The 14,776-nt window shown below is 40.3% G+C and overlaps 1 protein-coding gene across 3 annotated transcripts in view; it reads right to left on the minus strand.

The window, feature by feature from the left end:
• cdh4 (cadherin 4, type 1, R-cadherin (retinal)) overlaps nt 1-14,776 on the minus strand; it is a 197,840-nt gene that overhangs the window by 28,153 nt on the left and 154,911 nt on the right. For all 3 annotated transcript variants that reach the window (XM_040116214.1, XM_040116213.1, XM_040116212.1), the window contains 2 exons: nt 11,330-11,474; nt 1,253-1,425 (listed from right to left, as the gene is read on the minus strand). In XM_040116214.1, the coding sequence (XP_039972148.1) occupies nt 1,253-1,425; nt 11,330-11,474 (318 nt within the window). The remainder of the gene's footprint in view (nt 1-1,252; nt 1,426-11,329; nt 11,475-14,776) is intronic.

The raw sequence follows: 14,776 nt of genomic DNA on the forward strand, positions 1-14,776 counted from the left end.
GTTTGTTTAATTTGACTTTACTTGAAGGGCAAATGCTGCTGAAAGTGATCCTGATTTTTTTTTTAAGGTTTAATGACATCCAACGAACAAATTTGAATTTTTGAAGAATGGGAAGAGCTGGATTTTGCGGGTTGAGATATTAAAAAACAAACAAACAATTGCCTATATTTAATGGCCAGCAAAATCTAATTTAAAGCTTCTTGAAAGTGGTCTGTTTTGGGAATTGTAATTAATTTTTGGGTTGAATGATGGCAAAAATGGTAAGACCAGATAAAGATATTAAAACCAACGTACTAAAACATACTTTTATCGAAGAATTTCTCCTGATTTCACTTAATTTTACTGACTCCCCAGATTACTTGATTCTTATACAAGTTTTTAAAATTTTATTTTATATTATTGTATTGTTTTAATACATTTTTCTATTAATTTTTATTGATTGGTGACACTGTATTCTTTCTTACTGTAATTGTCTTTATGATCTGATTGTTTTAACTTGCTGCTCTATGTGATACACTTTGTAACATGGGTTAACAAAAGTGCTCTATAAATATTATTATTATTTTTATTTATATTACTATCATACTACAGTAGCTCACTTGTATTGGAGCTAACCTGCATTTGACAGATTTGACATTTCTATGACCATAAGTGACAAAAGCTGGTGTGAAGCACTACTTGGCTTTGTGTGTGGGTGGGTAGATCTGTTGCAATCTATCGTCCCTGCAGAGAGGCTTTGTGAAGTAATAAATGACTGAGTGGAATGGCTGTGCTGTTTTCAAGTTGGTTCTTGAGTGGGTGGGACATGGGGGAGTAAGTCAGTAGCTGGCTACCAGAAAGAACCAAATAAGTCAAAAGGGCGTCCTGGTGGCAAAAGACCCAAAGAATAGTTCAGTGTTTTTGAAAATATTATTATTAATTCATAGCTAAGCCTAGCTTGGCACAAAGAGTAGAAACAGAGGGAAACAACTAGCTATCTGCAGCGCCCCTGGTTTGAGTCTTGCTAGGGACCCCTGATTTATCACCACTATTGCATTCTAATACAGGCATAACCACCCCCCCCCCCAAATAATAGTAAAAAAATGTGTCTTTGCTCTGGCTTGCTCTGGCCTAATTTAATCACTGGATATATCCACCACAGCATTTCACCTTGTGATGGTTAAGGAGTGGAAGGACAATAACAAGCTTTTTCTTATTGCTGGGTGAGCACATATGGAATGCAGAATGACGACACTGACAGGGATACACTGACCTCTCTGTCCAAGCCGGCTGCCACTGTAACTATGTCTCCAGTCTCGCTGTTGATAGTAAACATGTTGGGGATGGGGCTGTGGGGTGTCTGTGACAGGATGCGGTAGCGCACCATGCCATTTGCTGTGGTGGAGTCGTCCGAGTCAGTGGCTGTCACCTGCATCACAGACGAGCCTGTGGAGAGAAAGTTAGTTAGCTAGGAAGACTCCGATTGGGGTAGAAGAATCTGAAAAGCAGATGACATAAGCCCATCGGTACACACAGCACAAGAGGAGGTCAAGATGGGAAAAAGCAAAGAAGAAAAACAAGCAGACGACGTTCATTAGAATACAAAGATGTGCTTTTCAAGGTCCTTCGCACGTATACATTTTGAAAATACAGCATACTGAAGGTTTTTGTAAGCCTGTTACTGTTAATGAATGTGTAGAAAATATCAAAGAGGAGGAAGAGAACTCAGAGAAAATGCCAAAGACAAAAAGCCCATTTATAAACAAGAAACAAGTCAATCAGACTTTGCAAATTGCTGTGACATTCTCTGTTCTTTGGGGAGCCACTTTTAGTGTGAGAGCTATTACAGAGCAGAGTACAAAAACACAAATAAAATTTGCTGAATAAGCCCCTATTTTAAGCTGTGCTGTTTTGTCCTCTGTAGATAGGCAAGTTAGTGGGGCAAAGTTTCTACCTCTGCAAAGTCCATTTAGTAATGAGCGGCGCTGGGTCTTATGCCATTTCCACCATCCATTATTTCGGCCTTCAGTGTACCGTGGCTGCCCTTAATGCTCCCATGCTCTGTCCCTATTTGTCTTAGAACCACAGATAAACACTGCCATTTAAGGCAGACAGCACAGAGGTGGTAAGGAGGAGGGAGTATGTGTGTAAGTGTGTTGGTAAAGAGTGTAAGTATGTCTGTGTTTACTTACAAGTACGTGTGTGCATCTGTATGCGTGTGCTTGTGTGTGTCCTCGCAGCACGTATCAGGGTGACAGGGGCCTGTGTCCCCGCATCTTCCCTGAACAGAATTATTGATTTGCACAAGTTTGTCAGCTGGACTCACAAATGCGAGCAGGCAATTAGGAGCACTTTGTGCTGGAAAGAGGAGAGATCACCTCGCCTCTCTCACAGGGTTCTGTGAAAATGTCACTTTCCATCAGGCAGCCATTTACAGGCTGCTGCCGCCGCTGCTGCTCAGAGGAAAAAGACTGTCAGCTCGCAGGAGGGGGACAGCAGAGTGAAGAGACAGCTGAAGCACGAACATGCTTGAATGAGAAGACATTATGACTAGAGAAAAACATCAGAGGAGGGAGACAAGGACATAGGAGCTGAAGTGTAAAAAAGGGACAGGGAAGCAGAGAAAAGGAGAAAGTGGTAATTGTACTGCCTACATGTTAGATTGCCTTGTCTAAATGAATTAGACAATTTTTATAAAATTTCTGATGGATTTTAAAAATAAAGCACTATTTTCATGATATTGGCCACCAAAATGTATCTCAGCAAACTAATGCATAAGCACTCTGGTTACCTAAGTGGACATCGAGGTGGGTGGTGGGTACCATGTGGAGGAGGCACGAAACAAGCAGTGTTCAATTATCACATCAAAGGCAATCAGAAATTTTGGCAAAAACATGTCTTGTACGTTTTAGAGTACAGCAGAAGTAGGAAATTCAAGTTTTGCTTCACCACCTTTCAAATTACAAATGTAAATGTCTCAGGGGAAGCAGGAGAGCTGCTGGATTTGTGGCAGATTTGGCGGTCCCCTGTGGGCCTGAGCAGTTACAGGTGTCTCCATTCCCATAATTGGGTCTAGATGGCACCATCATTCCTCTGACAGCCTGTATGGACAGGATAATTGTGGCCTCGAATTTCTATTTCAAACTTCATTAAGTTTCAAAGCAGGATTTGTCACTTTGTCCAGCAAGGAAAAGGAAGAGAGTCCAAAGAAAGGCAGGAAGAAGAAAAACAATTACTGCTGTTCCACTGAGGACAGCATCAATATATAATTAACCTTTCCAGTCTCGTAGGGAGGAAGAAGATGTGATATTGAATCACATGTTTGCGCTGCAACCTTTCATTTCAGTGAGGAGGATTCAGTGATATGATGATGGTGCGCTTTTAGATCCAAAGCAGGATGGCCATGCCTGAAATGGTTAATCTCTGAGCCAGTTTAATTCCTCTTTAATTTGAACACTAATTCCAAATCCTAATTGCTTTTCCGCCAAAATCACTGGGGCTGAAAATTTATCTGGTTGGCCATTTTATTCACGTGACTGGAGATCACGGTGAGGTCTATCTGCACCCTAAACATTAGTCAGCCAGAGTCAACATCAGCCTGCCAATTAGAGAGAATATGGAGAAAAAAGAAGAAGATGGATATAGATAGACAGACAGAGCAGGAATAGGGAGATAGGCAAACACAGATGCAAAGATAGGAAGCCGAAGAGGAAATTGCAAGGCCGAAAAAGAAAGTCAAAATGAGAATATATGGTAGGCGCGAGGGCTTAAAAAGTTCATGAAAAGAAAAAGTGCAAGGGAGTGAAAAAGCAGGGGATGTATGTTATAGGAGGATAATAACGCTCATCAGTGGAGGGAACACAGAAGTTGGCTTGTAAAAGGAAAGAGTGGTCGTGGTACAGTAGATAGAGAGAGAAAAGGAGATTTAGAGGTTGAGAGGTATAAAGGAGGTAAGAGAAAGGGTTGAAACCCGGTGAATCTTGGTGGAAGTGATGAAGGGGAAACCTATTGTTCACACGAAACCCTCTAATGGAGGACACTGCTCTCTGAGAACACAAGGACACAGTCCCAGCATTAAAAACCATTCACTACAGATCAGAAAAAAGCCAGATCAAATGAACAGAAAGCTTTTTGGAACCTTGTTCTTATTATTGCATGCTAGCCATGCCTGTGGATCCTTAACTACTTAATCCTATTAAGGGTCAGAGGGGCTTGAACCTGTACCATTGTGAATGGCAAAGTGCGAGGAGTAAGTTACTTCTCACGTCAAGCATTTCAGTTGCAGTAAAAGTCCTGTTCAAATTCCTACAAAGACAATGGTAGGTGAATTGCAGTTGGAACACACCCAAGGCTTGGATACACCTAAAATTTGTCTGGTTGCACCACTAGTACAAGAGACAAGCAGTTGCAATAGCATATGACTGGTTCTTTATAGAGGCATTCCACTTATTTTACACATGAAGATCAGTTTACTTTTCATGTGAGGAACTACTGCACCTTTCACCTTTTTCACCTACAAACATTTGTATAATAGCTCTGTTGAAGCTTTGTCAATATGATGTCATCGGGGTGACCTCTGCTTGGATATGGAGACTTCAAATGTTCAAAAGAAAGCCTGTGTTACCAACTAGGGACGTGTATTGTAGTTTGAAATAAGCAACTTCTAACGAAAGACGCTACTGAGTAGCAAATATAGCAATTGTAGATTCCATTATTTTTGATCCATTCTAGGGACTAAAAGTCAAGATAGTATTTTGAAGTTATCCAGATGAATATTTAGCATATTATTAGGAAAACAACTTTCATATGGAAATTTACAAAAGCAAAAAATACATCTGGAACCAGCAGCTCTTACCTCTCCGCACCTCAACCAAAGTTCCACCCCTTTTGTTGCTAGTTCATTTGCTATTCTCATAGGGGGATCACCTCATTGGTCTGTCTGAGAGAAAAAAACATGTTCCTGGGGTTTTCTGTACATTAGATAAAGGGGCACCTACTACGTATTGGATAGAAAGAATTGAGCACCCTTAATGTATCAGCTCAACCATGATAAAATGATGATTATTTTGTAAACACTCAACAAAGGTCCAATGAGGTTTTGATAGCATGCCAATGGCAAAACACGCTGCTTGGGAAAACTCACCGAAAGTAAACTCTCATAGATAACTCTAAAGATACAATGGATTTGCAGCTTTGCATCGCGTGCCTGTAGGAACAACCTGATAAAAAAAAAAAAAAAGGTAAGTGACACAGAAAACATCCTTTATACTGAGGTGGCAGTGCTAACCACTGACCCTATGTGTCAATAAAACTGTTAATGTGGCCCTGAGGTGTTCTCTAAATGGCACTATCCCATAACTGGTCTAACAGTAAAAAGCACAGTGAGAAAAACCTGATCTAACAGACACAGTCCAACACACTGAGTGCAACACTGGTGTGCTCCTCCACCTATACTCACTTCCATCACTCCCCTCCTATGCCAATCATTAATTATACCCCCTGGCTAGATGGAGAGAGGAAGTCTCTTAAATCTCTCTCTGCAACTGTTAACAAACTCATCAGAGAGAGAGGGAGGACAGAGAGAGAGAGAGAGAGAGACGCAGCACCCCTGTCCCCCCTTAGGAGGGCAAATTGACTGTGAGAGAAAGCACTCAGCTGCTGGTTTTGATCTCACACTCTCATTTCAGAAGGCCTTTTTGAGAAAGATGGTCCATAAAAGGGAACAACTTGCTGTTAGAGTCAGGAAGTGGGGAGGGAAGGAGGACAGAACATCACAGGGCAGGTGTTCTGAGTACACTGCAGCCTCTGAACACAAGAGCTTTCTGGAGGAGTGACGCCATGTCGACAAATCTTTATCTGAGGCCCCTTAACATGACGCAAGTGCTGTGTCATGTCACAGTCTCGAAGATTTTAAAGAGTTTCAGATCATTTTGGTAACCTTATTCAAAAAGGCACTGGTATTTCATGTGTTTTTTTTTAATTTAGCGTATGTACTGTATGTAAGCCTGAGCTTATAGTTTACGTAGAACTACCATAAGAAGCTATTTGCACACATTTATCAGGTTTAGCAGGTTCCCCAGGATTATCTTCCCAGTTTCACACCAAATCTCATTTTTTCTTCATTAACAAGAACTGAATGTGATCAGCTAGTGCATTTTGTCACGTACTGTTTTGTAAGGTTTGATTACCAGCACAAATTAAATTCTATTAGTCACAGGTTTGTTTGGTGCTGAGCGTGGGCCACGGTGGCAGAAAGTGACAAATAAAGCCGTTTCAAACAGATCCTGGCCGACAGTTTGATCGGATCTCTCCCTACGTAACATCTGGTGACGGTGATAAGGGCGGTTCCCCGTAGGTCTCCCTCTTTGATGGCTTTCACACAGTGCTAGATGTGAAGATGTGTTGTAATGCTTCAGAGAACCTTTGATATCTGGGTCTGTAGATACAGAATGTGATACTACCGCAGCTTTATACACATCTCCCCTTTGCATGGCATTTAGAAAAATAGAGGCCTTGAATTATAAGGGTTTGTTGCTATTACACTAATTTTTCAAAATATTACAAATGTTAAACATTCGAACAGTTTCTACAGACTAAGACTATTCCTTGTGCACACCGCAGATGAAGAGCATACTTCCCTTTGTGCACAGGGTTATTAAAAATCTTTCTCACTGGTGTGGTAGAAAACTTCATAATGAACTTTTCTACTTTTCATGTGTCATATTTCATCTTTCAGCTAAGACACTGGCGATAAAAATATCTTCAATTAACGTTCTATTGGGATGATGGAGCATGAGCACTGAATTGGCTGCACGCCATCAGCACATGATTTTAATATATTAGAAGTACTTTAATTTGTATAAATTCGCAAATGTTTTGATAAAAACAGTACGACTGAGTTGTACAACCTTTTTTAAAGTTTTAGGAAATTGCACTTAACAGTCGTGGTATCTGGCCAGGCAGACAACTTCCTTTTTTTGCCAAAGGTTTAGACATCTCTGCTGCTGAGACTTCTGTCACCATGCCCATACAAGTAAAGGGAATAAACTTAGTTTCTGGCGCTTCAAAGCATTAAGAGGTAAGTGAGAAAATATGTTTTTAATTGCTTGTTGGTTTTCGATTTCGGGAGAGTAAGTGTAAACAACATTTTATGTCACAAGTTTCACGATTAGCAACAAACCGCTCAACTATTGCATTGCTTATTACCCTGAAATTTCAAATGAAAAGCTCATCTGTGCTGTTTCTTTCCATTTACTATTGAGTTCTCTGTGTCCTAATAGGTACATGCAGCAAATGGCATCAGTAATGCTTTTGAAAACCCACAACATGTCTATAACTGTACTACATGGCATATCATTATGCAGTGATAGATATGAATATTCTTTGATGTTTCACCACTGGTCTGAACTGCTGTGGGTGGTGTGAGACAGAGAATTTAGGTATTCCAGCAGAATCACTCCCTAGAGCAGCACCTGTCACCCGCAATGCTGTGACAGCTTTCAACACACCACCTGTTGCCAGGATGGAAAGAGAATGTCACCTGGGGTAACACCTCAGGGATTTTCATGGTCGTCTTTTGATTCCACAGAGTAGTCTAAGCCACATAGAAATGCAGGATGCACACTAGAGGATCTGTGAAGCTCCGCAGAGATCTCGTGGCTCTTTTTGATAATCAGTGAAAATGTCAGTCGACTTATGTGTGATATGAAGCTTAAATAAATGCATAACACAACATTTAACGAAGACATTTATAGTATAATACTGTGAGAGGCAAGGAGAAGTGCCAGGGTCAAAAACAGTGATTAACTGAGGTGTTCTTCAGGCGAGGCACAGGTAAAGAGAGAAAGGGTGAAAAATCTGGAGAATTTGAGGTACTTCCAATCCAAAACTAAATAGACTAAACAGATTTTTCTCAATCTTAGTTCAGGAAGGTCATTTATGAATGTCAATATTTTTGGTTGTTGCCTTAGATTTTGTGATTCTATGTAAATAAATGTGTATACAAAGTAATTGAGTCAAAATCAGAAGTAACATTAATTAATGTACATTAACCTGAAGTGCATATCTTCTAGTTGGCTGTGTATCCCATTCTCTTACTGGAGGGTTGGAATTGTTGCAGCTGGGTATAAAAATCAACTTCAGCAAAACTGTGCAACATTTAACTTGAGGTCTAAAGTGGGTCCATTAATAGTGAATAAAGGATTTAATTGGCTGAGGATATATTAAAGGCTTAAATGGGCCAGAAAAGTATAAAATGTCTCCTTGAACCTATACTGAAGATGAATCACACTCATTCTTGTTTTCTTCCACTAAACAGGCAATTACGCCAACATGGCTTTGCAGCCTATTTTGCTAATTAAAATTCATCAATTCAAAGACCAATGACTGAGCTCCACGCACACAATATGCTTTGTTGACACCAAATTCAACACCTGACACTGTGTGCTCCACAAACAAATGTTACTTGGCGTTGATTGCTTAATGAAGAGCAGAGCAATTATACTGTACATAGTGTAATATGTTTGTTGTTATTTGGTAAAACAGATTGCAGTCTGTTAAAAAAAAAATTAAATTCAAAGATTTTTGCTGTTGCATGTGCTCATTTTAAACTAAGCAGAGAGTATAGAGTGAAAAACACAGAGAGTAGCTTTTGGAATGTCTGGTTGCCCTCACTAATTAGGAGCTCTGTATATAGACCCACGCTCCACTGAGGAGTAACCAGTACTCTCTCTCTCTCACCGACACACACACACACACACACACACACGTGCACATACGCACACAAAGTCAATCCCATACTCCCTCATCCATACATGCACGCACACACGCACCACATGCTTTCCTATATTGTTTACAAATTCCCCCTGAGATTTAACTGCAGAAGAACATCTGAACACTATGAGGAGAAACATGGGTCCTTGGGGTCTGATAGTTAGAACAAGAGTTCTTCCAGTTGAGACATGAGAGTTTCTTGCACATTTTTCTCTTGTCTCTCGCTTGGCACTGACCGCAACTTTGTTCCCTGATCTGGAGGGAATGTCTACATCTCTCCATGCTCTGCAGGATCCAATAATGATACATCCAGCCAAGACACTGTAACACAAATATCTCGTGAGTTTGCTCTCGTCTGAACCAACCCAAAACTTCAGGTCACGCCAATTCACAGCTCAGAATTTTGGTTCATTGTTCAAGTCCCAGTTTATTTCTAGGCCACTGGAAGTGAGATTGAAAAATGAAGGTGTCCTGATGGAAAAATATTGCATTTGATTGGGTGACCTGGCACTAAATGCTCTCAACTTCAAGTAGGGTAATGCACAAAGCCTCAAACTGTTTTCAAAAGTTAGACGTAAAAAGCATCCTTAAGTAGTAAGAGACTGTACAGTGCAGTATTTTTTTTATCTTAGACGTTTTAACCATAAAACCTTTAAGCTATTCATAAATAGATTATTACGGTAATAATCGTCTGCAGAGCACATTGCAGAGTGCAGAAGTTAGTGCCAATATAAGTGGTGATTTTCTGTGCATTTATTTAAGTTACATTACACAATTTATACTGTACAATTGTAAATGATTATATGTTTGCCTTTATAGGTATTTTATGGCTTTCAATATGACTCAGCCCATCAGAAATGAACAAAGAGTGCAGTCTGAGCTCATATTGTCCTCCTATAACACAAGGGGACAGCACTTCCTGTTCACTTCTTCTTTCTTAGTTCTGAGCTTGTATGATAGGTTAGCTGAATCTGATACGTGTATAGGAAAGTGTGGAAACTGTTATATACAAATCCCCACAACTATTTGTTAAGGCAATGGTTCCCAACTTGGAGGTCCGGACCACCAAATCAGGTCGTAAAATAAATCTGATAAATCTGAGTCACGAGGTGATTAACAAGATAGGAAGGAAGATCAGAAGACATAGTTCTGCTACAGGCTTTTCTCTAATCTTTGTTTTTTTCTTGTTAAATATTTAATTCTTTACTTCTTCAGGCATCTAAAAATATTCAAATGAAAACAATCTGCGAGGGGAAAATCATTGCTCACAGACATTTACAACTGTGGTGAGGGATTGTAAGTGGACACTGCTTCATTAAGCCACTGCGATAAAGCATAGTGATTTTTTTATTTGATACAATCAGACTGTCAACCAATGAGGAATCAATTCAAGATTTTTTTCTTCTCCTTCACCTTCACAAAAATAAAATTTACAGGAACACTATCCAGGCAGGGTGCGTATAATCTGTTGTGCATTCGTTTGCTTACATGTATTAACTTAATGATAGCTATCAGCAAAAAATAAGTCTATATTATATCGGAGCACCCAACCTAAGGAAGGTTATTTGGAGTTTGTACTGTGCCTCGTAATCCAAAGGTGTCCTTCTCTAGGAGGGCAGTTTGTTCAGATCAATAAATTAACTCACTGATTTGTTCAGTCTATATCAACGTGTTGACTTAGCAACTAAGCTGCTAACCAATTAACTATACCTGCTGCTGAACTAGCCAAATGAATAATGTAGTTTGGACTTGCCGCACCAAGTGCTGTGTTGTTTCCAGGCCTTTTAGTGTAAAGACAATCATGAATGTAATAGCAAATAAGTTTGAGTTTGCCGTGACTGTGGATGATATCATGTTTTTTTTTTGAGTGTTAATTGTGTCTTCAATTCTTTCCAGACTGCTATTTCTCTGCAGCAGCGGTTTGCGAAGTCTCAATCTGTGGGAACCCCGCTCATACAAAATCAAGACAACTGTACCCCACCAACACCTCTCATCATCTCTTCCCTGTTGGTACGGATTCAGTGAGTTACCACTTGAGGCTAATTTTAGCCAATATTTGTATACATTAACAGGTATTAGCTATAATATTAAATATTAGCAGTTCTTGCAATGTTACTATGGACGTACAGAGAACTGTCACTGGATTACTTCGCTACTGAGGAAAAGTTAAAAACACGATGATTCTCAGGTAAGTTCTGGAGTTACAAGGAGCTTCTTTTTTCTAGTATTTCTACATGGATTTATGGATGTTTGACTGGGATGGACATCAAAGATAATTATATCCTTGGGAAGTGACTGAATCTAAAACTATGTGTATCATGTATGTGTGTTCCGATTTGACTGAGATATGACTCTGAGAAGAAGTACCTTAATTGCCTCCATGAGCTGTGGGTCTCAGCCACTGTTGCAGATCAAACTGATTGAGATATGTAAACAATCACAATGAATGACGTGTAGGCATTTGTTAAACTCAAAATTTCATCGCCGCTTTGTGTTGTAGTGTAGACTTTTCAAATGAATCTGCACTTTACCTGTATTGCAATGCAAAGTAAAGTGGCATGGTAGAAGTAACTCTTACCTGGTTTGGAACCTTCAGCCACAGAGCCGTTGTACACTTGGTTCTGAAACTCAGGTCTGTTGTCGTTCATGTCGATCACATAGATATACAGATCGATTGGATTCTCCACCTGGTTACCATTCATATCCACTGCATGGGCTCGCAGCTGTGAATATACATAAAGGCACAATGAAAGAAAGCATCATTAGCACTGAATTCTGGATATTAGCTTGAATGAATATTCCTAGCCTAGTCCAGCCCGGTCTGGAGTGGAACAACCTCAGCACACGGCACAACTTTGACTTTGTTAATTGGAAACTTCATTCAACTGGCAAATATTCTATTTCTTGTCTGCCAACGGGGCTTGAGTATCCTGTTGGTATCTTGGCAAGGACCACAACAACACAGAAAGGGGCAAAGTAGTGAAATGTTCCAGACACACAAACAACACCTATTTTGTTGTTAGCACAGCCAGAGGCCTAAAGAATATCAGAGAGGTGTTGCTGCCCAAGCTGTGGCTTCTTTTTGTTTGGGGAGAATGTTTGTCTTGGTATGTTTTGACAAAGCCAGCCATTTGGATGGATGTATCTGACTGATGGGCTGTTCCTTGACAGTTCACAGTGGGAGAATAGAAAAAGAAAAGAGGAAGAGAATGAAGTGGAAAAAAAGCGGTGCAGGGAAAAGGAGAATGAAATGGGAAGGAGAGGAGGAGAGTGACTGAGTCTTGTGCAAATAAATGAGAGATGAAAGCACAAAGAGGCAGTGTGGGGGTGTGGGGGCTTGAACAGGGAGGACTGACAAAAGCAATCATCATCTACAGTGGGATGTCTTAATCTTCACTGCTGCTGTTACACACCCTCCACTCCACACCAATCCCCGCTAATGATATCTAACATAACGCAAAGCTTTGTAATAGCCCTGGAACCAAACCGCCACTGTTCACCTTGACTTACATTACTCTTATTCAATCGCCTAGAAATTCATATCCTCGGCCGAAATGTTATTGAATTACAGCTTGGCTTGGTAAGAGGAGAAGGGCTCTCATTCTGGCTAAAACTGACACGCTGGCAGCAAAATATTTTGTCTGCCACAACACAGTCGAGGAGGATCTGCCTGCCAGCCTATTTACAGGAAGTCGTGATGTATTGTGGGGTGACATGAAAGATTGAATGGCGGCACCTGTCTTCACCGCAAGAAAAAACGAATCATGTCGGCTTTTGTGCCTGCCTGTCAAGGATGTATCAAAACATGGCCAAACACACGCCCACTCGAGCATTCACACACACATCCAAACACCAGTTCAGACACATGTTTGTGCATACTAACACGGACACTGACACAAGCGCACAGACACCCACTGGGAAGACATAGCCAATCAAAAGAGCCCTCTTTAGCCACTTAATGATCCTCAAGATGCTAGTTTTCCATTGGCTGAAGTACAGCAAACAAACATGGAGAAAAGTCCCAACAAACAAACAAGCCCAATCTGTTTTCTCAGCTGTGGACACTGCACGCTGAGGGATGTGTGACTGCTTCAGTGCATGGGCATGTGTGTGTGAATGTGTGATAATGATTGATCATTTTTGTCCTTTTGTTAAACTGTGTGTATTTGTGTGTATTCATGTTTGTCCTTTCTGCCTGTCGACTTGTGTTTGTACATTCCTGAATATTTTCTTATGTTTCTATATGTGTGTATGACTCTATATTCACATGTGTGTGTGTGTGTGTCCTCCTGTGTGTGCACTGGAGTCTGTTTATGCGTGTCCGTGTTTGTATGCTCAATGGAGGAATTGTAAATGTGGTCTCAGGGCCTGGAGGAGTGTGTGTGCTGCACAGACAAATGTATGTGTTTGAATCGACATCAGTATTCTGCAGGGTGAGCTTTAGAATGACTGGACCAACCAAAGAGGAGAAATGCATTTTGTATTGGTCCCTTTACCCAACATCCCCACTTGTATGGTACTTCCAGGAGACCCTTGACAATTTTGTACTGAATTCTGTATGTGGTGCTTTTTTCTTTTTGTTCTGAAATATTGTATTTAGCTATTGCTATTGTTGCTAACAACCTATTTACTGTATGTATAACTAGAGACATTTTCCAAACAAATTGCTATTCAAGTTACTACTTCTTGTGGATTCATCTAGTATTTTTGATGGATTAAATGTACAAACCTTCCAGACATGCTGCTTTACGTATAAGTATTTTTTTAGCCAGGCTAGGGATGGCACTGTTGGCCTGTTAGCCAGTTGGCCCACCTCTCAGCTGGTCTGGATGGAAACACCTCAACAGCTATTGGATGGATTTCCATGAAAATTGATATTCAAGGTTCCCTGAAGATAGATTCTTTTGACTTTGATTGTCATCTGATCATTCTTTGAGCACAACCAGCAGGTTAAAGTTTTGACCTATTTGATTAAGTATCTCAACACCGACTAGATGGATTGGCACAAAATTTTGTATAATACATCATCCCCAGACAATGTATACTCATGGCTTTGACGTTTCCCTGACTTTTCAAAATTTAAATTTGCCCAATTATTTGGTTTATGAGCAAAACTAATGGCATTCCCATCATCCTCAGCTATAGTTTGTTTTTAATGCTAATTAGAAAATGTTAGCAAGCTAACACACTTAGCTAACATCAGAATGTTAGCATTCTGATTACTGACTTAGCTCACAGCACCACTGTACCTAAGTAAAGCATCAAAGAGCCACTAGCATGGTGGTAGCCTCTTTGTTTTGTTCACTACAGATAATCAATATCATCATTTTGGTCTCTATTTTCAAATTTTGAATATTTTACATTTAATGGTTTTAGTAAATGGCCAATTGAAAGCAAATATCAAACAGCAGAGGTGATCGGTGCATTCACTTTACACAGAAATACATGGATTTATGCAAAAATATATGAAAAAGAAAAAATCACAGACAGTCAATTCTCCTGCCATGCTGACTCACAGTAGCTCTGTCTGACAAAACTGAAGCTTAGGCTAACACCCACTCTCCTCACCTTGCAGATCACTTCCCCCCGGTGCTGGTCAGAAAAAAAAAAACCGCAGCCTTGTTTCTCTTTTCAATTGAACCCAAAACTAACAAGCAAAGTTTGGCCTGCGAGAGCAGAGCAGTGCTGGGAACTTCTTGTCAAGTTGAAAGAAAGTAAGCAATGGACTAAATTTCCCCTGGGTCAAACACTGCCTACATTCGTCTACATACATCACATCACAAGCAGCATGGGTCCACGGGAGCCTAAATAGGAGCTGTATTCCACTTGAAGTGCCCTCAACCTAACATGCTTTTCACTACATTCAGTGTCAAATAAGAACTGCTTACTGAGCAGCTGTCCTTTCCCAAGGACCAATAACATGCCTGCCTTATTAATCCCAATTGGCTGGTTGAGTGTAAGAGCAGGTATGGAGAGACAACAAACACACGCAGCAGTGTCCAGAGCCTGAACATAGCAAGTAAAG

Source organism: Xiphias gladius, chromosome 21 (assembly GCF_016859285.1).
Source record: "Xiphias gladius isolate SHS-SW01 ecotype Sanya breed wild chromosome 21, ASM1685928v1, whole genome shotgun sequence".
Lineage (NCBI taxonomy): Eukaryota > Metazoa > Chordata > Actinopteri > Istiophoriformes > Xiphiidae > Xiphias > Xiphias gladius.